General features: G+C 40.7%; 1 protein-coding gene across 5 annotated transcripts; it reads left to right on the forward strand.

Moving 5' to 3' along the window:
• Positions 1-588: 588 nt before the first annotated feature.
• Positions 589-20,621, forward strand: PTGFR (prostaglandin F receptor). 5 transcript variants are annotated; one of them, XM_030953822.1, is made up of 3 exons: positions 589-674; positions 2,062-2,909; positions 18,423-20,621. In XM_030953822.1, exons 2-3 carry the CDS (start codon positions 2,121-2,123, stop codon positions 18,726-18,728), a joined length of 1,095 nt encoding a protein of 364 aa, XP_030809682.1. In that variant the 5' UTR covers positions 589-674; positions 2,062-2,120; the 3' UTR covers positions 18,729-20,621. The 5 variants fall into 5 exon arrangements, with proteins under 5 accessions (XP_030809682.1, XP_030809679.1, XP_030809684.1 ...); XM_030953819.1 differs by lacking the exon at positions 589-674 and adding an exon at positions 828-947; XM_030953824.1 differs by lacking the exon at positions 589-674 and adding an exon at positions 828-947 and having other exon boundaries at positions 2,062-2,588.
• Positions 20,622-22,505: the final 1,884 nt, after the last annotated feature.

Consider the following 22,505-nt stretch of genomic DNA (forward strand, 5'->3'; position numbering starts at 1 on the left):
TCTTCATCATTGTAGCCCATGATAAATGTATTTTACAATTTTGTTTCATTATTTGACATTGATTTTATATCTTGGTTTCTTTCTATAGTAAGAGTTCTTAGTGAAAGTTCCCATTCGGGCCTGTTTGGGCGTACTGGGACACTGATGGACGAAAGAACTTGAAAGTCATCTATAACTTCAACTTGTAACAGCTTGAGTGCGTGATGGGAAACCTTTGAATTTCCAGCCTATGGGTTGTATCATTAATGCCTCTTCTGGATGTGTTCTCATGGAATTTCTCCAGTAGAGAAATGGTCCAAGGAACACTGTTAGCTCTACTTGGCCCGGGAGATCGAGGGGCCGTGTGTCCAGGGCTGTGCCCAGCCGCATCCCTGACAGTATTCCTGGGGCTGCCCCTTCCCGAGCTCCCTGCGTGCTGCTGAAGGGCGCAGTTGGGGAGCAGCGTGCGGAAAGTGAAGAAGAGGCGAAGCGGTGCCTGAGGACAGATGTGGCCTCTTGGCTGCCCCATGAGGTGCTGCGGCTGTGGCCGCAGCCTGGCGGGCAGGAACTCGCCCTGCCTGGCTGGGGTGGCCCTGTCGCCCGTGGCTGCGATGTGACACGGCAGCGCGGCTCTCCTTGCCGGGACGCCGCCGCAGGGACACCGCGGGCTGCGCCTCCCGGGACGGCGGAGCGAGGTGCGTGTGCCCGGGGCGTCGGAACCGCGGCCCCGGCGGGCACACGGCGGGCAGCGCCGCGGCACCGGCAGGAGCCGGAGCGCGTCCCGGGGGCGGCGGGCGGGGAGGGCGGCCGGGAGGGGAGGCGGAGGGAGGGCGGGAGCGGGCGGCGCCGGCGGGAGGGTGCTCGGCAGCGGTGGCGGCCGGCGGAGCTCCGCGCTGCGCTTCTGTCCGGCCCCGCGGGGAGAAGCGAACGTGAGCGGCGGCGGGGCCGGGACGGACACCGAGAGCGGGGTAGGGAAGGAGCGGTGGCGCGGCGGGGCTGACCCGGGCCGGCGGGCACCGTGGCACTTGTGCCCGGCGAGCCGGGCTCGCCCCGCCCCCGGCGGCGGCAGCGCTTAAGGGAGAACGGGGCGGGGGGCGGGAGCGCCGCTGCTCTGGCACCGGGGCTGCTGCCGGTGTGTGCCCGCGGTGCGTGCCCGCGGTGTGTGTCTGCCGCTGTGTGCCCGTCGGTGCGTGCCCCCGGTGTGTGCCCGCGGTGCGGGTGCGGAGCCCCGCTCCGTCGGAGGAGTTCGCCGGCCGCGCTCCGCTGAGCGCTCCCGAGCGGCGGAGCTGCCTGGTCCGGCGTGCCCGGTTCCCGATGTAGCTCAGGAGCCGAGGGGCTTCAGCGGCAGTTTGTACTACAGGCCCGCTTTTTTTTTCTCCTTTTTTTTTCTTCTTTCCCCTTGCCTGGGGAGGTTTTGGTATTAGGAATGTCCTTGGAGTAGAGATGGGAGATAAAGTGTAAAGTAACTTTCAGAATTGGTTTCTGAATTACGGTGCGTCTAAAAACCAAGTTGGTGCTTCAGCGAGGGCGCTGGGAACTTGAAGGCTTCGGTGCTGGTTAGGTTAAAGCTTTGAAACATGAATTTGTGGGAGTAGAATTGTTTAGAGGTACTAAGACATTGTTTTGAAAATAAATGTTTAAAAATGGAGCATGATTATGATCTCAGAATGCTCCAGTTTCAGTATTTCACTTTTAACTGTGGTTGGGCTGGTTAAATACTGTCATTCTTGGAGTTTGTTGCAAAAACATTTGTTTAGCTTAGTTTAACCAACAAATTGTTTGTATTGTTTATCTTACTATGTGTACATAAGCATGATATATTGTATACATTATTTTGTATGTATTTTGCAGGCAGAAACTCTAAATTTCCTGTAGGCTACGTTTGCATTGTGTAATGCATGCAGATAATTGTTTTACCATATGAGTGATGAACTTAAAATGTGATGCCATATCATATCACTCAGAAAAGTGGAAAATTAGATTTGTACCGCAGACTCATATTATGGAATTTCTGCTTCAAATGCCATTTGAACAGTGGTATGCCTTTTACAGCATTGTGTATATTTGTTTTTATAATTGCAGATGCCTTTTGATTGCAAGACTGCTGAAATGCTTTGAGGGCTGTGTCTCCTTTCCTAACCATGAACAGTTCAAAATCACCGGGGCTGGCTGGATTTGGAGTCTTGAAAAACACGACGTGCCACACGGAGAAAAAGATTTCAGTTTTCTTCTCAATAATCTTCATGACAGTGGGAATTTTGTCCAACAGTCTTGCAATAGTAATTCTCATGAAGGCATACCAGAGATTCAGACAGAAATCAAAAGCCTCCTTTTTGCTTCTTGCCAGTGGTTTGGTTGTCACAGATCTCTTCGGCCACCTGATCAATGGAGCCATTGCGGTCTTTGTGTATGCCTCAGATAAAGACTGGATTCGGTTTAACCAGTCCAACATTCTGTGCAGTGTTTTTGGCATCTGCATGGTTTTCTTTGGTTTGTGCCCACTCTTCCTGGGCAGTGTGATGGCTGTTGAACGGTGCATTGGAGTCACCAAGCCAATATTTCACTCTACAAAAATGACTTCTAGACATGTGAAAATGATGTTGACTATGGTATGTCTGTTTGCTGTTCTTATAGCTTTGCTGCCTATTCTTAGGTTTAGAGCCTACCAAATTCAAGCATCGAGGACCTGGTGCTTCTATAAAACAGAACATGTTGAGGACTGGGAAGACAGATTTTATCTCTTACTTTTTTCTTGCCTTGGGTTCCTGGCCCTTGCTATTTCATTCCTGTGCAATGCTGTCACAGGAATTACCCTCTTAAGAGTCAAATTTAAAAGTCAACAAAGACAAGGCAGATCGCATCATTTTGAAATGATCATTCAGCTCTTGGCTATAATGTGTGTTTCTTGCATTTGCTGGAGCCCATTCCTGGTAAGAGCATAATGTATTTGCCAATGTTTAATGCACATCACTGTATAAAAGTTACACTTTTTTGTCTCTAGGTTTTAAAGCACTTAAGTTGTGATAACAGCTCCACCCACTCAGTGATACTAGTTTTATAGCATATTGCCCATAATGTATGTACCTATGCATCTATAAAAAGCTGGTAGTTATTCTCCACTTTTGATCAATAATATTCTAAACTAAATATACAGTGATTGTGTCGACTGCATTTCCAGTGCTGTGGAGCAGATGGTGGTAGAAGAATCATGGCTAGAATAATTCAGAACAAATATTGAGCTCTTCCAAAAATTCAGTGAAATCTAGGATTGGGAAGTCTTTTTACTCTGTACAGTGTAAATAATTTTTTTATTTATGGCAGTCTGTTTGCTGTTATTTCAACAGTTTACTGCTACTTGTGAACTTTGTTAGGGCAGATAACAGTTAAGAACCTAAAAACCCTCCCCTCAATTTTCAGGGTGTTAGGGGCTTAGACCCCAATCAATAGGGTCGTATTGAAAAACCGTGGTTGGCAGTGGGTTGAAATCAACATTTGGTTTAGACCTAAGCAGGCTGGATTTGTAATGTGGACAGATGAGCAGCAGAGCTGGTATGGGACTGTCCCTGCTGAGACTCCCAGAGGGGCAGTGCTGGTAATGCCTGCTCTGTGAGTGAGCAGGGTCAGAGGAGGTGCGATTGTGATATGGGAAAGAATTTGACAGCTCCAGCTCTATCATGGCATTAGAAAGCTGGTGTTAGCTTTGTCTCCTTTTAGTGTAGCAAACTTGTCTGAACAAATTTAGGTTTTTTGCTAGGGTTAGAGGGTTTAAATCACAAGTAACATGGAATCTTAATTTCTTCCCTAGAAGCAGGGTCCTGTAGTTTTCCAGTGACATAAATGAGCAATTTTGGTTTGAGCTAACAAATACTAACATTTAAGTCTGAGATCTGTATCAGATCTGGCTATATTTCATCTGCTCACTGCCTATGGTACAGTCTGAAGTTACCTGAGTTAATTAAAAATTAGATGGCACTGGCCTGGCTGCAGCAGTTTGGTGTGTGGCAGGCAGCATTTAGTTAATCCAGTATCACAGGCTTCAAGGTGAAGTCTAGGTATGAATGTCTGCAATCACTGAAATAAACTCTTTCAATTTTGTTCAAATCATGGAGAATTTTTCTAGTCTTGCTCTGCAGCATAGTTTAAATTCATGTTGGCTTCTGTCAGTGTTGTGGCTGTGGTGTGTGGAGCATAAACAAAGTTGTCAGAGCAGCAGAGCAAGTTTTGTAGGGAACTTCTTTACAGTTATTTCAGACACCATCTGAAGTTTGGGGCATGCCACAGAATGGTTTTCAAAATTAGCATCTCATAGGATGACTTCACTTTCCATGAAAAAGCAGCATTAGTATCCTCTGGTGACATTTATTTTAATATTAATTAATTATTCTTAAAAGCAGGGATTACTTTGGTTTTGCAAAACCGTTGGGTGTCAGAAGAGCTATAAACTTTTTTAGTTCAAAAGAGACACTTCATTTATTCAACACATTAAAGAACACTAAATTACAACTACTATGGTTGATTTTGTTATGCCATTCAGTTTTAATTATGATTTATATTAAATGTATATAAGATTATAGTTTTAGAAATTGTGGCAATCTAATGAAATCACAGCACTACTTTTGTTAAAATATTTAACTTAATCTAAGTGGTTGTTGAAGATGAATTACTGGTCTAGCAGGAATTTTTTTTTCAGACCCTTTTTGGAGTTGGTGTTTGCATCAGCTGATGCAGGCCAGGGAATGAATTCTTGCTTAATTTTGGACTTGGTATTTTGTGGGACTGTGTTGAAGAGGGAACTTGGTCCACAAGGAATTCTGATTCATTGGGTGGCAAATCTGCTGGTGCTTTTTGTGCCTGCTGGGCTTGTGATGCTTTGCCTTTGGATTTCTTTTGAAATGAGATGAGCCAAACTCAGCCTGGCATTATGAAAAATAGTTCTGCAATGTGGACAAATTTAGGTTAGAAAGGAAGGGTTTAAAAACCAACAGAAGTAGATGTAGTGGGGGATTAGATTCTTGGAACTAAGTTTCAAGGAAATGAACAGTCAGTGTTTTAGCCAGAGAGTTTCAGTGGGAAATGAAATGGGACAGGGTCCTTTGTGGGTATTTCCTTTCGTAGCTGTAATTTGATGATTTATTTACCCATTACTTGTTTTGATAGCAACAGAATACAAACAGAATTACAAGTGTGGTGTTAATTTAGCAAGTTTTTTGGCCTGCAGTAGAATAAAGTTTTGTCTGGAGCATACTGCTCATGCGCTACATTGAAGTGATCCAGGGTTTCTCAGGTTACATGCTTTATGATTAACTGCTGATTCAAACCTTCTTGTCTGATACATCTGAAAGGTCTCAGGGCTTTTAATTTGTGAAAAGAGTGGTTTACATTCTATAATATAATCAGCATATACTAAAATAAATATTTATTGACATAAATATGAGTAGGTGTTCTTAGGTGAAATTCTCTGGAAGAGGACGTAAATACATTCTTGTTCTGTGATTTGCTTCTTTATTTTTTTTTTCTCCAAGGTAAATCTAAAAGTCAGAATTTGAAGTCTAGCATTTGAATTGTGAATTCTACCTATGTTCTCTGTCCCAAAGAGTATACAGAACAAAATGTTTCATGAGAGTCAATTGCCTCAAAGTAAACCAAAGTTACTAGAAACCAAACAAACTTCTGGAAGAGAAAGTGGAGGAAGGCAATGCGTTTTATACCACATGTGGTTTGCAGATACAAGAGTTTGGATTCATTTGGTGTTGGGGGGTTCAATTTATTCATTTCCCTTCTGTTTTCAATCTAGTCTGGTATGTCCATTGACATATGTGTAGGCTACCATAATTGAGTCTGTCCAATGCTGTAATTCAACTGCAGATTTACTTCACTATTAGATTTTAAATTAATTTTATTTTTTTTCCAAGTGGAGCTAATATTCAGACATTGTCACTGTCGTGTGATAAAAGCATTTTCAGATGTCATTAGAGTCACAAGACCCTGGATTGTCCTTTACGGTGTCTGGTGTGGAACTGAACTTGACTTCTGCATCTGCTCAGTGATAGTGAAGTTGTTTCGATGCCTATTTCTATATGTGTGTAAATGTATATATAGCCAACACTTAATATTATAAATAATAATATATAGTATTGTTATCAATCACCACCTCTGTCGTAAGATTCCTGAAGATATGGATGGAGCGTTTTTCAAAAGCAGAGCCCATGCCATGGCAATGAGGAGCTCTCCCCATGGCTCTTGGACAGGGACCTCCTTCTGATTTCTTTTTTTTCCTTTGGATTTCTTTCCCAAAGCTCCATCTCATCTGTTTTTCAAAAATAAGCAGAAGCAGCTTTTTCACATTTTCTGCCACTGTGAGACAATCTTCCCTTAATGAAGGATGAGAATGAGAGGTGCTCCCTTCTTCTTCCCTTATGGGGGAACAATGATGCCTTTTGAGGAGTTGAGAGCAGGAGAAAATTCACCAAAAAAAACCCCAAAAAGTGAAATTCATGAGTTTTATAATAATATATGTAATCAGTGGTTTGCAGAGGCACATTTTTCCTGACAGTCCAAATAATTTTGCTTTGTGATGGGTAATTCCAGGTAAATATGTTCTGAAGATACTAACTTCAACTTCTCAGCTTTCTTCATCCATTTGCTAAGGGTATGCCAATTTTGCTGGATGAATTTGGTCCCTAGGGGTTGGATTCCCAAAGCAGATAGCTGGCAGGAGGATTTGGTGACAACGCCTCTGATGAAATACATTGTTATATAAAGCTGTTTTTTGGCTGTCAGTTGACGTCTGGCGTGTCATGAAACAGCGTGGTTTGGAGCTGTGCTTTTATGAGCAAATTCTGACATCCCTGTGTCGTATTCTGTAGGGCTCAAGGGATAAACATATTATAAAATTTGTTTTTTTGGAGTAGCAAAGAGAACTGTCTGTACCTACGGACAGGAGAGATTTATTTCAGAGTGAATTTATTTACAGGAACAAATTATGATACGGAGAAATTTCTAATCTTTTTCATGTGTGAAACACAGCCTGAGAAAAATACTTTTACATTCAAATTATTCTTGTTAAGATCGTTTTCCATGCAGTTAACTGATTAATTTCATTCCAGTTTTACCTCCCCTCTATTGCTGGAAATAGCCATTCCTGTTTTTATTGGAAAGAACTCCGTTTAGTTCATAGGAATAAATCAACTGTTATTCAGTTGCTTTTTTTACTGCTGAGATTAATTTTTATCAGCCCCCTTCCATGTAATCTCTTCTCTTTCCAATTTGTTATGCTAATTATGTCTCCCTGAACTCGCTCTTTTTCTTGTCCCCAGACTGTCTCATGCAGTGGGGCTTGATGACTGCATTTTGTGGACTGTGTTCAGCTTGTGATTTATTGAATCACTTCAACTCAGAGGCTACAGGAGCTGGTCTGAGTGGTCCTTTCAGACAGTGTGCTCTGGAGCTGGTGAGAAGCTGATGTACTAACAGGGAGGCTTTCCCTGGAATGCCCTTACCCCATCCCAGCCTGGCTGCTCCACCAGCTGTTTGGGTGCAGAGCCAGGCTCAGGGCTGGAATCTGCTGAAGGAGGTCAGGTTTTTTGCAGGTTTTACACTAAGTAACTCCTGGGCCACGTCCTTGTGTACAGTATAAGGTAGTTGGATGTACAAGGCAATCCTCTACATCTCATTTGAGTGTTTTTGCATGTGTAGCCTTGTATGCACTTTGTCAGGTGTTCATACCTGTGTTACTCTTGAAGTCTCTCCTTCCATTCTTGTTTTTTGTCTTCTTTATTAAGATGGCAGTTTAATTTCTGTTGCACTGCCTTATATGTGCAATGGACATCATATATATGAGCTTGTTGCTTTATTAATGCTGTTTGTATGCCTTCATTGCTGTTGTATTGTCCCTACAGCTTAAGAGTTACTAAAAAATTTATCCCTTGTGCTCTTGCAACTGATGATTTCTCAGAATCACAAAGTGCAGCTGAGGAGAAGCAGGGAGATGTCCCAAGATGCAGATCCATGTGAGGATTCAGTTCTCATGTGAGGCTGCTCTGCAGAAGTGTGTTATTATCTTACTATTTATTAGTCAAAGCTGCAGCCACCATGAGCTTGTTGGGCCTGCACAGGCACTGTCAACAGGGAGAGTGATTTTTTTATTTTGAAAAAGAATAAATTAGGCTTTCAGTTTCCACAGGTGTGTTTCTGAAGGAGGAGATACATAAATATGTTCAGCTAACCTTGCAGCTTTCAATGCCGTTTCAAGTCTTTCAGAGGGGAAAATGACATTTACCTGTCCTTGTCAGGGCTCAGATTTTAAAGAAGATAATCAGTGATAATTACTGTGCTTGTGCTGGCTTTTGCCATTGAGTTCTTGCTAGAAGGTTTGTCTGCTGACACCACACAAAGACAGGATGCCTTGTCAGCAGAAGAGGTTGATGTGGGGTGTGGGAACAGCTCTCACCTGCCTGGGGTAGGGCAGGTCTCCCGTGGGACAGAGAGCTCTTGGGCGCTGTCAGTGCATCTCTGAGGCTGGGTGCAGGCCCATGTCAGGAGCCCACTGCTGTCACAATGGTTTTAATACATGAACCAGTGTAATGGGGAAAGGAAAAAAAGCTTTTTGCCAGCAGCAGGCCTGCTGGACACACCTCCTTACCTCTGCCCACAGCACTGATACAGGGATAGCTGTTGTTGACTGTAGGTAGTTACTTCTCTTCCAGACCTTGCTGTGTCAGAGGAGATCAGGAATGCCAGTTGGAATGAATAAAATGCTCCCTGAGTTCCTCCAAAAAAGAATTCCCGAGTTTGATTGTCCTTTTGAGCCAAATTAGAGGAAGGGCTCCCACTCCTATTATGGTCCTTTGATTGCTTGCTGAGTTTCTCAATAGATGCATTAACTCTGCAAATTCAATTACTGTTCTTGCTTCTCCTAGTGTCTGAAAACTCAAGGCTAAATTGCTGAAAGATTACTGTCTTTGCTGATATTATGGACCAAAAGGTATTTTGAAATACATAACTCATTTTACAGGTTAAGAGGAAAGAGAACGCTCATTTTGATTGAAGTTTTTGTTAGTCTCAAGACAGAAGTTTCTTTCCATCTTAGTTTCCCATGGAATAAGGTTTATTCAGCAGCTCAGACAATTTTGAGTGTGCTGTTGTTTTTCTCCAGGAAAATACTCCTGGAAAGAATTTGAATGCGTTGGCAGAGAGAGTAACAAAGTTTAATACAATGTGTTTGAAAGTCCAATCCACTGTTCAGATGTGTTTCTATGAAACCTGTGGGTAGGAGGTTCTTAGTATTAATTGTAAAGAACTTTCTTTAATTTTGTTTTCTTAAGTGGCACAGCTGCCTAATTCCACTAGTTGCATGGTTACATGAGAACTGGAATGACATTAATTTTAGACTATACCTACCTAAAATGATACTGAATTTAGATTTTAAAAGTACTATTTTGGTGTTCAAAATTGATCTCTTCCTATTGTCATCTTTTTACAGTACATAGAGATCTTACTGGCCTTCTCCTTTCTGAGAAACATGAATCATTTTAACAAAAATGTTTATAAGCATGGGCCAGCACATCACAGAGTGCTTAGAAAGTCTATAGTAATTGTGGCTATATTTGTAATTCAAGTGTTTGCCTCCCCCTCACAGAAGTCAGGGTGCTGAGGTACTCTCAACAGGAAAGTGCTGGAGAAGAAATGGGCAGTAATGGTAGGAACCAGGGAAGGAAGGAGGGCTGAGATTGACATATTACCCTTTACCAGAGGCTTCTGGGGAAGCATAAATAGAGTTTTTGTTATCTGTGTTTACTTGTGCTGTTTGGGAAATTTTGTGTAAAGGCTTTTCTATTAATGCAGTGCCATCAGAATACAATAAGATTGTTTGTTTTGGAGAGAAAAAGTAAGGAAGGCAGGTTTCCAGTCATGTGAGAAAACGGCATTTTCAGAATAATGAGTCTCTGGTTTTCTCTCATAATTGCTTCTTGATTTTTAAATTTGGATGTTATATACACAATTAAGCTATGAAACACAATATTTTGTTTCAAATAGGTATCGGTGACTTTCACAGAAAATGTGGATTAGTTTTATTTTTTTTCAATTTTGAAGTTGCCATCTCAAGAAATCAAATTCTGAAAACTTCAACAAAATAGATTTGCCATTCATAACCTTTCCTTGTTTATTTCACTTGGTTAAGTTTTTAGATTCTGTGTTTGATATTAAAAAGTAAGTCAGTTTGACATTCATTTCATTGTTTGAGATAAGAGAATTCTTCCTGTTTCCTAGATATTACACTTATTCAGGCATTTCTTACTTGAAAATATCATACGCTGCATAACCATCTTTGGAAAATGTCATACATGGCATAACCATTTTTGGATGGTTATTTTAGGAAAGCTGTCTTTCCTGACTATCTAAACACTTTAAATGGTAAAGTTGTTGCTGAAAAATCTCAGGGAGTAATACACTCACATGGAAAAACTCCAGAAGGTCCTTCATCCTCCCCAGTTTTAATGACAGACATCAGGGTGTAATACACATTCATGTATTCTGTGAGAGAATGTTTATGATTATAATTATTATGGTGTTAATTCACAATCTGAAGTGTGGCACGGTGCTTTCTAGCACAAGTTACTTGTGTCTCTGGTGCTGTAGGATTGGTGCATGTCTGAGAGGAATTGCTGAGTTGCAGTTGGGGTTGAGGCTCCCTGAGGATGGAGGTTCCCTGTGTGCCGCCCACAGTGCAGAACCCAGCGCAGCTTCTGTGGGTGTGCTTTTGGAAACAGCAGTGCTCAGGGAGCAGAGCTCCCTCTTTCTTAGGGATTCATTTTCAAATTGGGTGAGGTGAAATAGATGAATAGTGGAATGAATGGAGATGCTTTGGAGGTTCTGCACCATCTCCTGCTGTCCTGGACCTGTGTGCTGCCCCTCAGGAGGTTTGGGCTCCCAGAGTTACAGGAGTGGGGTAGGATGGAAAGGATGTAGTGAATCTGCTCAAGTAACCTGGTGATGACTGACATCAGGACATGAGTATGAGGGGAGGAAGACTCTTGTGCTGGGAGGGATGGGACCAGCTATATTCCCATCTGCTTCACTGCATGGAAAGAGAGAAAGAGAAGCAGAAAGGAATAAGTGGTAGCAGTTTGTTTTAGGATTTACAGTTCATTAGTGAATTGGAAGTAAAATTGAATCCACGTTTTACCAGAGATGTGCATTTGAAGAAGTAATGAGAAATAAATTGCTTTTAAATGGAGACTTGATTTTTCTCTTCCATCCTCCTCCTGAAAGGTGGATGAGCACAATAGGCCCTTGTAATTTATTTGCTAACATAAAAGAGAACGGTAATTGCAAATGATATATTTAAACTTGGTAGATATATTGCTAATTCATTAATCTTGATATTTCTGATCATAGCTGCTTAGTTTACTCCTTCAGTGATACACAGAAGAAGTCACTTTAACAAAGGTGAATTAAAAAGAATGACAGGAAAGCAATGCATTGTGTCTTCTTTTGCCTCCAGTCAGACTCCTTCAAACACTGCAGATCAGGTAGTACCAAGTGATTGGGTGACTGTGACTCCAGTCCATCTCCACCAAGGACAGGATGACCAGTGGAGGTTTAAATAGAAATTAGGAAAACATCTCTTCATTGAAAGGGTGATGAGGCATTGGAACAGGCTGCCCAGGGAAGTGCTGGAATCACCATCCCCAGAAGTGTTCAGAAGGCATGTGGATGTGGTACTGGGCAGACGGAAAAGGTTTCAGGGTGGGCATGGTGGTGCTGGGGTAGTGGTTGGACTTGATGATTGTAGAGGTCTCTTCCAACTTTTTCAGCCTGTTCTGTTTCTGTGGTTATGGATCTCTGCAGCTCCTCTTACCCCAGGCTGTCTGTATATTGTCACTTTTTTATTCATTCAGACAGTTCTCTTCCTCCCCAGTATCGTGTGTTATTTGGGATTCTTCCTTGGGATATTTGTAGGGTATTAGTGGGAGAAGTTCTGTCACTCCTAAACAAATTACAATATTTATTTAAGCATTAAAATATGATTTTTTTTCCCAAATGAGTGTGAAAATCTGGAAAAGCAAAGCGACAATAGAGAATTAATAGATCATTTCTAGGGTTTGAAGCTTTATCCAACTGACATTAATGGAAGAATAAATAAATCCCAAATACTTATAGATCTTGCCTTCCTAAATATGTAAGGATGGTCCTTTTAATTGATATTAGACATACTCTTGTTTTCTGGCCCTTAAAATTGTCACGTAAAGCTTCTCTGCCATTGCTGGGTAAAGAATATTTTAATTCTAACTGTAAAATAATATTTTTTTGTGCAAAAGATTTTTTGATATAGGCTTTGTTTTTAGGCAGGAACACATTCCTCAAGCTGTGGAAACAGGCTTTCTTGTAGCTTTAAAGCATGTAGCTCAGGAAACAGGTTGTTTATTTGACTTTGGTATGGACGCAATGTCTTTTCATTATGAAGTGAGTCATCTTCTGTTTCCAATGCTAGAATCTTTTCTATCCATACCAACAATGCTTTCCTTTCAAATGAGTTATCAATTAAGCTGTGAGAGTAATTACATTGCTAGCTAGTTGAACTGAAGTATTTCTTACTTTGATGGCAGGCAAAGGAGATAGAGGATTGTCAATCCAAGATAGAAATATTTGGATTATTTAGGAGAAACAAAGAGATGACCCCGAATACTTTATTCAAGCCCAACATGAAGTTATCCTCTTGCAAAACTGATGCAAAATAGGTAGTGTCTAAGGGGAAAGTTGGCGGAAAATAAAAACTTCACTTTCACATAATGTTTGCAAGTTCATGCACACAGACCTGCCCCTGCCCTCTGGTTATGAGGCTTACTTCATAATTTCTTTCCTGTCAACTTCAGTGAGAAATTGCCTGGTCACAGACTAAGCTGTGTCTGAGAAAGGAATATGAGAACATGTTTTTATTCGCTTTGTGAAAACTTTTGTGATTTCCCATTTTCTCTATACTTTTTGGACTTTTCACACCTCTTTCACACCTCTGTAGCTTAACAATACCTTCAAAATATTTATACAGTTCATTTTTAAGGGGGCAAATAGTGAGCCAGTGGATCCACTCTTAATTTTCAGGGGCATTATTATTTTATCATAGAAATATACATGAGAGAAAAAGAGACTCCCTTTTTCTACTGCTACTTCTCAAGAGCTGATCCTGCCAAATTGTACATCAGGAATTACTACATATGCTCTTAAAAGTACCCTCTGGGCTCTAATGAGGTGGAAAGCTGGCTCATATATTTTGTTGTTACAATACCTTTTTAAATTGGCATTTTTTAATAAAATCACTATGCTCAGTTAGAATTTAATTGCTAAGCTAAGTGATCATCTGGTATATAAAAGTTGAAGATATAGTTAATGTTTTTCTTTTAGAAAGGGAAAGGAAAACATTAGGGGGAAAACATGCAGATCTAGAACATAAAAAGCATTATGTGGCATAAGTAGAACAGTGTGTGTACTAATATTTTGATGGCAGAACTGGTGCACTGCATATTGTTCTTGGAAGCTCTTGTTTTTAAACTGACTTGCAGAATCACATAAAAAAATAAAACGAAGCATACTCAGCTTTGTTGCAACAAATGCTTGGCTTGTATACTGCAAGATCAATATAGCAATGGTACAGGCAATTTGCTGGCAGTGTTTATTTTTTAACAGCTCTGCTTGGAAGATATAAAATGGTACATAAAATGTGAAGACATATGCATTTGTATTTCTTTTTCACACTATTTTGCAAATTTATTTTCTTACGGTCTGTGTTTATAGAGTACTACAAAATATCATCCTGTAAGATCCCTTGCCTGTTAGACTGAAGTTGCTTTTGTAAAATGAAAAGTAAAAGTTCAAAAAACTCTAGGAATTCAAAATAAGTGTATATTTTTTGTTTCAGTGGATTGGGACATAATCAGTAAATTTCTGCCTTGAAACCTCTGTGGTTTAGAAGAAGGGGATTTGCACCTCAGGGGTTTGACATAGACAATAGTGACAAAATAGAAGTCTTCTGCAAATACTGAAAAATCCATGGACTTCCTTCCATTAATGGAAATCCTCAGAATGGCTTGTAAGGAAAGCCAAAGGAAGAGGCTTGGGAGGGTCTGCAAGGTTCCCACAGGGGAGTCTGAGGGCTGAGTTGCAGAAGACAACAACTTCCCATATTTGTCTGTTCTGCTTTCCATGTCAGTCATCTCTTGGTGCCTGGGTTTTACCCAGTTTCCTGAAGTCAAGGATAGAACCTGGATTTAGAGCCTGTGAGGTGAAATGCATCAAAGTCTCATTTTTGTCTTATTTCTTAACTAGCTCTGAAGTCAGCTGCTTGTTTTGACTGGCTGTCCTTGAGAACTAACAGGAATGTGACTAAGCAGCACAGCCTTTGAGCCTATTGGTTGTTCTTGTGTAGATCCAATTGGAAGGAAAATTAAATTAGTGCTGTTTATGTTTGGAGAGTGGTGTGAAGCCTTGGAGCAATTTTTTTTGTTTATTGCCCTGAGCTTTGTCCTTAAGGGAAATGGTAATTCTCTGATGCTGTCTGCTAGGTGCAGAATTGAAGAAGTCAACAATTTCAAAATGTTAAAAGATTTTTCCATCAGACTTTCTGGATCTTGCAAAGTGAGCTTTGGTTTTAATGAAGTTTAAGATTGGACCAAAAGTATGTGGAAGTTTAATGTATTGTGTCAAGTCCTTCCTTGACACAAATCTGATTTCTTTTTCTGTAATTTTAGGAATGCTGAATTCTCAGATCCTTTCTTAAACCAGTAAGGGTTGGTATGAGTCAAAGTAATTTTATATCTTTCAGGCAGGTCCCCTTGGTTTAAAAAAATGCTTTTAAAGTTATGCCTTTATACTACCTTTTATAAAGAAAGTTTGAATTGTCATAGTTACATCATGTGATTTTTTTTTTTGCAAACCAAGGAGACATACTACAGCTGTCTTCATATAAACAGTGTCTAAATCAGCAGAGTGCTACTTAGATTCTTACATTTCTAAATATGTTAGAAAATGCCATGAGTTACGTGTATTATTTACCAGCTGGGGATTAATTTTTTGAGTCATGCTGCTGAATCTGCATGAATATTAACTTCATTTGTGGAGATCAAAGGTGATTAGATATGATGCAATAGTGTTGCCTCTTCCCCTCTTGGGTGCTGCTGCCTACAGAGAACAGAATTCCTTTGTCATACCAGCCTGGTGGACCTACAGGGAAAGGAAAAAAGGGTTTGAGTTGGTTCCCTGACTTTGAACCAATTATTGACCTCTAATACTCAAATAAGAATAGTTGAAGTGTTCTTTTTGTGCCTGTGGAGGTGATCCCACTTTCAAAAGTCCACTTGGCACTACACCAAGTTCTGGTGGCAATTTCTGAGCTGATGTCTTGAACCATTTCAAGTGGTTCAGACACAAATTTCTCACACCCAGGGAGAAAATCCAGACTGTCTGCGTGTTTTGCCTCAATGAAATCCTTAATTAAACAGCTGGTAGTGTATTATCCTTTTTATAAGCTATGGTCTCAAACTGACTTTGGAACAGTATTTTAAGAATTTAAATTTAAATAAATAGACTATGAAAATGTGAGAGAAATAATAATTTATATGAACTTCATTCCATTCCACCCCTCTTCCGCTGAAGTTCAAGTCTTGTTCTAGAAATCAACAGATGATTTTAGAAAGGCTCCAGAACAAAGTCTCCTCTTTGCACAGTTGCTTGCAGTTTTCTTACATGATTTTTCAGAAGATGTGATGAGCCCCCAGAACTGGGCAGTGTCTTTGCAGGAGAGAGAAACTCACTTCATACCCAAAGTGATGGCAACATGTGCTCCTGTCTGCCGCAAGTGCTTAAGCATAAAAATGCTTGTGCTCAGGGCTGCAGTGAGATTCTCTGTCTTATTCCATTTCTGTATGGAAATCTTGGCCTCTCAGAACTTCAAAAAACTTTTATATTAGTTTTAGAGATATAAGAAAAACATATTTTTTAATTTCTGCATAATACTCCCAAATAATGTTAATAATATGGTTAGGAAAATCTTATAAAACAAAATCTGTAGATAATTAGATTTTATCTTATTATTTCTAATCCAGGGGCCTACAGCTGAGTTGCTTAAATGTGTGTCTGTGTACATAAGGTCTACTTGCTCTGTGTGAATTTAGATGGATTATTTTTTGTATGTCTGATATAGAGGCAACTGAAATGTTCTGGATGAAGCTTCTGCAAGTCAGAATCCATAGATTAGGTATCAGTTTTCCTTGTTGTCCTGATTTACTTCATTCAAATCCATAATCAAAGCAGAAGTTGTTTATGTTGAACAGCAAATTAACAGATTCACTTAGAGGTGATTACTTCTAAATGCAAATTACTTCTAAATGCAAACACTTCTCACAAGTGTTCTAGGTAACGTGAGAAAATAAGTTTGACAAAGTCTGGATGGAGCTATTTTTCCTTATTAGCAACATTTAGTGCTTTTTTGTCTGGACATGAAATTGCATTGGATTTGGCATTTATTAACTTCAGAGAATGTGAGAGAAGAACAACAAATTAATTTTTAAATACATCAGATTAGTGGCTTGTGTGTCTGTATTAAGTCAAACATTCTGAATGGGATAAGGACATTGGTCTGTGAGCTCTGTTGAGCTGTCATTTGCTGCCCAGTCCTGTTTGCAGAGCAAGGAGTATTCTGTCTGAGTTTGCCTTGTGGTATTGGACCTCTAATAAATAAAATGTAGACTGTCCTGAACAGACATCCCATGTGAAGCCAAAGGAGCTGTTCAAGTTTGGGTGGGCTGCTGATGTCAGAGAGGAATGTGCCCAGTGGTTGTGAGTGAAAAGCAGATTCAGGGAACTGGCTTGTGTTTGTGTTGGCTTGGTGCTCAGACATTCCTCCTCCTCCCCACACCAGTTCCCAGCTGTGTTCCTGCCAGTCCTACCAGCTTCCCCAGCAATGTTCCTGGGGGCTTCCTTTGCTGCTCCCATGGAAGCCATACAGAAACACTCCCTCAAATGCCTCATCAAACAAGCTGAGTGTCCTTTTATGTGTTCACTTTGTGCCATTCAAGCTTATACTCAGATGTGGTGACCTGCAAGCTATAGGAAATATAGCTATAGGTCTGGAAATAGAGAGAAGCATTTAAAAAGAAGTACAATAGGTTTGCTGGCTTGTTGAACTTTAGGTTTCTCTCTTCAGTCATTATTCTTTTTTAGTTTTTCTGTTGAGTTTCTTTTCAATGCATCTTCTTGAAACTACAGCCCTGCGCATGGACAGCCTGACCCTACTTCTCATTGCCCAATAAATTAATGTACTCAGAGCATCAGTTGTAAAATATCCTGTTTCTTCGTTAAATAACTGCAGTGCTTTAAAGGCTTTGGAACAAAAAGCCTTACAGTGTTTCATCGTTCTACCAAAAAAGTCTTCGTGTGGTTTTAACATTACTAACAGGGAGAGATAATTTACCATCTTCTGGCAGATTCCTGGCTTGGCAGATCAGGCTTTCCTCACACAGGAACTCAGGTTACAAACGCCCAGTGGCAGCCAGCCTGTAAAGGAGGTATCTGCAGGGCAGGAGTCCCAGTGGCCTGAGTTTCCCTAGGGCTGTGTCCCTGCAGAACAGGGGCCAGAGCCACACCTTGCTGGGCTGATGTGGCCCTTGGGTATCCTCTACCAGATGCTGCCCTGCTGAGCTGGTCTGGAATTCCTCCATGTGGAATTGTTGGCTCTGGTAGTGTTGTTGCTGGTGGAGGTCTGTCCATGTGTGGCATTTCCAGAGGTGAATGAAACCTCCTGTGTCTCCACTGACAAGTGGCTTTTGTCACCATGGCTTATATTTTCCTACAGACCTCTAAATCCTCTGGTGTCAATAAATCGTGTTCTGCTGCAGTGTAAAAAACGTGAATCTTCTTGTTGAAGTCAAGGTACTGTATTCCTTATGCAGCCTTTAATTAGGAAAATGTGAAAAAATAAATAGCTGTTACAAAAAAGTGCTGACCTACAAGTGGATTCTGTCCTTGAGAAAATCCATTTCTGGAACAGTCTTGGCACGCTTTGTTAGATCAAATTCTGGATTAGGTTTTAATTGTTGCTCAGATCAATCCCTTGTTTTGGAGGGTGTTCCCTGGCTGGTTGCCATCCTCTGCTTACAGTTCAGCAGAAGTAATTCAGGAGAGGCACGTGTATGTCCTTTGTAAAACATTAGAGGATTTCTAGGATGATAAATCTTGTATGTCTGAAAGTATTTACGTTACAATTTGGGATGCACTGATGCTGTGAAGGTGTGAAGATTAGAGACAATGCTGAAATAATTTTGCTCATTTACATGCTCTCTTTGTATGTTTTTTAATGTACAGTTTTACAATACTTGATTTTCAGGTAATTTAAATGTGTGTTTAAATGTGTGTTTTTTGATGCATAATTCTAAACTATTGCCCTTTGTCAGGTGGCCATGGCCAGGATTGGGCTTAGGGAAGGCCACTCAGAGGACACGTGTGAGACGCTCCTGTTCGCCCTGCGCATGGCCACGTGGAACCAGATCCTGGACCCCTGGGTGTACATCCTGCTCCGCAAGGCTGTCCTCAGGAACCTCTACAAGATCACCAGCGGCTGCTGCGGCGTGCACGTCATGAACTTACACATGTGGGAGCTCAGCTCCATCAAGAATTCTCTGAAGGTTGCAGCGATATCAGAGTCACCAGGAAGTTCCAAACAGATAAACCTCCAGCCTCTCAGCTCCATGGGACAGTAAAGTTTAACTGAAAGTTAAACTAAAGTTTAACTATGAAGAGATGATGGAGGCAACGCTCCTACATGGGCAGTACCCTAAAATGAGTTCCAAGGCTCAGTGGTTTGGCATTTGTTTTAAATTGTGAGTGGTTTGCTATTGTTGCTTACCAGTTTGATATTGCTACTCCAAAAGATGCCCTTGAATGTTTTAATTCACTTCAGTACGTGGAAGGGAAAAATATAGATGATTTGGAAGGGATGTATTCTAAAGTGCAGAGGGCTCCTTGTAACACTCCCCACCAAACCTTTCACCTTAACAGGCTTTTTAAAAGTGCAGAAGTGATCTCTGCTTTTTAAAAGGGTGGTTTTTAAAAGGGGTAGATTTTTTTCTACCAGAGATACCCTCAAATCCTTTGCAGAGTCACTGTTTTCTAGAGTAAAGTCAAGCATTCTTTCCATAAGGGTATTCTGTGCTTCTAGGCATTGAATTTACCGATTGTATGTATAAAAGACATGTTGCTTGTGCCCAGTTTATTAAATGATCCACTGTGCTTGGTTCATTGACTTGATCTCGTAATTATTTAGTGTTCCATGAATTTTTGGGAGAGCTGCGAACTCTGCGTCAGTGTTAGTGTTCCTTTGAAATCATTGACAAAACCTGAGGTTCCCTTTGGGAACAGAGAAGCAGATGATCTCAGCTTCCTTATAGTTATGTTTTGAGGTGTATTGGTGAGCTTTTAGTCCTTTCAGCAATTCTGTTGAAACTTACAGGCATAAAGCAGTGGTTGATCTGTGAAAACAGTAATTTTCCCCCTTCCCTCCTGAACTGAAGGATGATTCTGGCAGCGTTCCCCAGGTGCATGTACTGAAATACCCATGTGGTACATCTGCTTCATTTGTCAAAGGTCACACTTGTGTCGTGAACATGTGTGTGACCAAATGAGCACCTCTGCAGGGAACTGCTTTGGGAGCAGGGTTTAGTTTGTGAGAGCAAACTGAATGCTCAGTTTTTGCAGGGTCTGTGTCTGAAGAGCTGAGAGCATTCAATAAGTTGAAGGTACCAGAAAATTTTCAGGACAGCTTCACACAGAAGGCCCTTCACCTTTAATGCTGCTAAAAGAAGCTTTGGTTTTTGTGACTGTATGCTGTTCAGAAGCCAATAGGTCTGGCTTATTTTTACCTACTTAACTTCAAATAACTACGTTAGTGAAGTGTTGGTATATTTGAACAAAGTAGTTAAAAACAGATCCACTAAGAAGACAGTCTGAGGGACCAAAACTATTCACAAAGTACAAATTCATATTGTATGTGAGAATAGTTTGTAAGCCAGAAAATAAAAACCCAATAGGTTTAAATATTTCTTTTTTTAAAATTTTTTAAAGCTATTTCCTTTTTGTTTTAAAAAGGTTGAAAAATAAGTGGGTTAAGTAACCCTGTACTAAAGTGGCTTTATTTACCCTGAAGAATTTCTGTATGTGATTTTTTTTTTTTCTCAGTCATAGGGCTGATAAATGGTGGACAGATTTGATGCTGGTATAAGTTCTGCACTATTGCTTCATGTGAGTTCTGCTGAAATCTGGAAGCATTCAGTCAGTGCTTAGTGTGGCTTTTTCATTTCATAGAATGTGATGTCAGTGTATCTGTTGACATAAATTATTTGTTCCCTATGGAAGTGTGTTGTTTTAGCAGCTGCAAAATAATGTTGGTCCATAAATTGTTGAGATATTTGATTGGTGAATGAAGCTTGAAAATGTTCCATTTTGTTGTGTGAATAAATAAATGTAGCTTGTGTTGTTCACTCTGGTTGGCTTGTAAAACAACAGAGCAAAGTTTATATGTATATGTGATTTCTTATATTTTGTGTACTGATACCCATTGAATGTAAATTGCAAAGCCTCATTAAAGTTACCAAACTGTATCCTGAGAGTTAAGGTGTTTTTGTGTAACCAAAAAGATGATCCTGAGTTATTAAAAATAATCCTTATGACAAAAACCATCACGCTGGATTTAAGCCAACCACTACCATTCCTGTGTGTGGAGGCAGAGAGGAGGCCAGTGGGAATTCAGGTGAGAGGAACCAGTGCTTGCACATGGCCAGGGCAGGGTGGTCTGAGGCAGCATGGGTCTGATGACCCATGCTTAGAAAATGCAAATAAAAGTGGAACTGAGGCAGTTTGGTGCTTGGGATGAAAGTGTTTTTATCTGAGTATCTGCCTGTGTTTCGCATACACTATGAAAAAAAGTGAGTTTTGCTGTGTCTATTTTGCCTTGCTCAGTGATGTGGTAGCCTGCAGAGGCAGCTCAGGATACAGTCACCCAAGGACCCGTTACACTGAAAGTGATTGGATTATCATTGCATTTCATTGCATCTCACTGAAGAGCCAGCAACGTGCTGTGTTGTATGATTAGCAAGTTATATGTTTTATGGAATATGAGATTATTAAAAAAACAGTGGGATGGCTTCACATTAGGATGTGAGTATTGCCCAGGCAGGGAGCAAAGGACAGTGTGCTCAGGGATGTGCTGATGGTCTCCTTAGAAGCTGGCTAACGATGCGAGCAGTCGTGAGCTGCCTGTTTACTGCTGGCAATAATTAGTGCCTCCAGAGCAGGCACGGGCAATAAGTGCTCTGGTGGGAAGAAAGTGAATCTCATTTCTGACTAATGACTGAGGCAGTCCTCAGGGTGGGAGAATATTTTAATCTAACTGGGATTTTAAGCAACAGCAGGCTATATAAGGAAGCACTTTGTCCTGAAATGAAGTCCTAGCCTGGGCTGAGCCAACGTGCTGAGGGAAGAAACCATCAGTAACCAGTTGCTCATCACAGGGATTATGCAAATACTTGTAGTTTGTTACCTGGATACAAAGATGGAGAGCAACGTTCAAGGTCTTTTAGATGTGATTCTTGAGACAAAGGGTCCACCTTGTGGGTTTATTATCAGATTTCTGTGTATTAAGTGTTCCTATTAGTTCAGTCTGATATGTGAGCAACAATTCCAGGAACAGCAATATGTACCAGTTCTGTAGCCATGGTGATCCTTTAGGACAAGATGTTGGGACCTTTCAGATGTGCCTTACGTGCCAATGCACTGCTCCAGGATGTTACAGGTAACTCAGCACTTCACTGAATAACAGCATAGGTTGGAATGAGATTTAATTTTCTTGGGAAAATGCTCAAATGCCAAGAAAATTTACAATGCCTCTGGTGACTTTTATTGCTTCCTTAAAAAAAATCAGATGCTTTTCAGTTTTAACTTCTGCAATCTGCCACCATAAAAAATGTCAAAACTGGTCTTTCATTCCAGCAAACAACTTTCTATTAAGGGTTGCTGCATTATATTGAGGGAAGTATTTTCTCTTTGAACAGACAATGTTTTGCTGATGAATGTCAGTTAATTTTGATACTTACTAGGAAATTTTAAAATACTAATAGTGTAATGCTGTTTCAAAAGTGAGATAAAAGAGGGGCTGTTTAAAATGCATTTTGTGTTCTTGAGATAACCTCAAGTTTACTGCTATGGTGAGGAATAACTGCAAAGAAAAACCCAATCATGAGTTCCAATACCCCTTGGCCATCAGCTTGTATTGAGGGTGTTTCTCAGGTGGAAAATATTGCCCATTAAAGCTGTGCTGGTTCAATAACAACATGCTTTGTATTCTCATAAAAGTGACTGTTTCTAGGTGTGTTGCTCCTTACCAGTGGCTGCAGCAGTGTGGTGGGTGGTGGTGGCAGGTATTGTGTGTCTCACAGGTTGTTGTCTTGGACACTGGAGCTGGGCAAACAATCGTTAAAATATCA

The sequence above is a fragment of the Camarhynchus parvulus genome, chromosome 8 (assembly GCF_901933205.1).
Source record: "Camarhynchus parvulus chromosome 8, STF_HiC, whole genome shotgun sequence".
Lineage (NCBI taxonomy): Eukaryota > Metazoa > Chordata > Aves > Passeriformes > Thraupidae > Camarhynchus > Camarhynchus parvulus.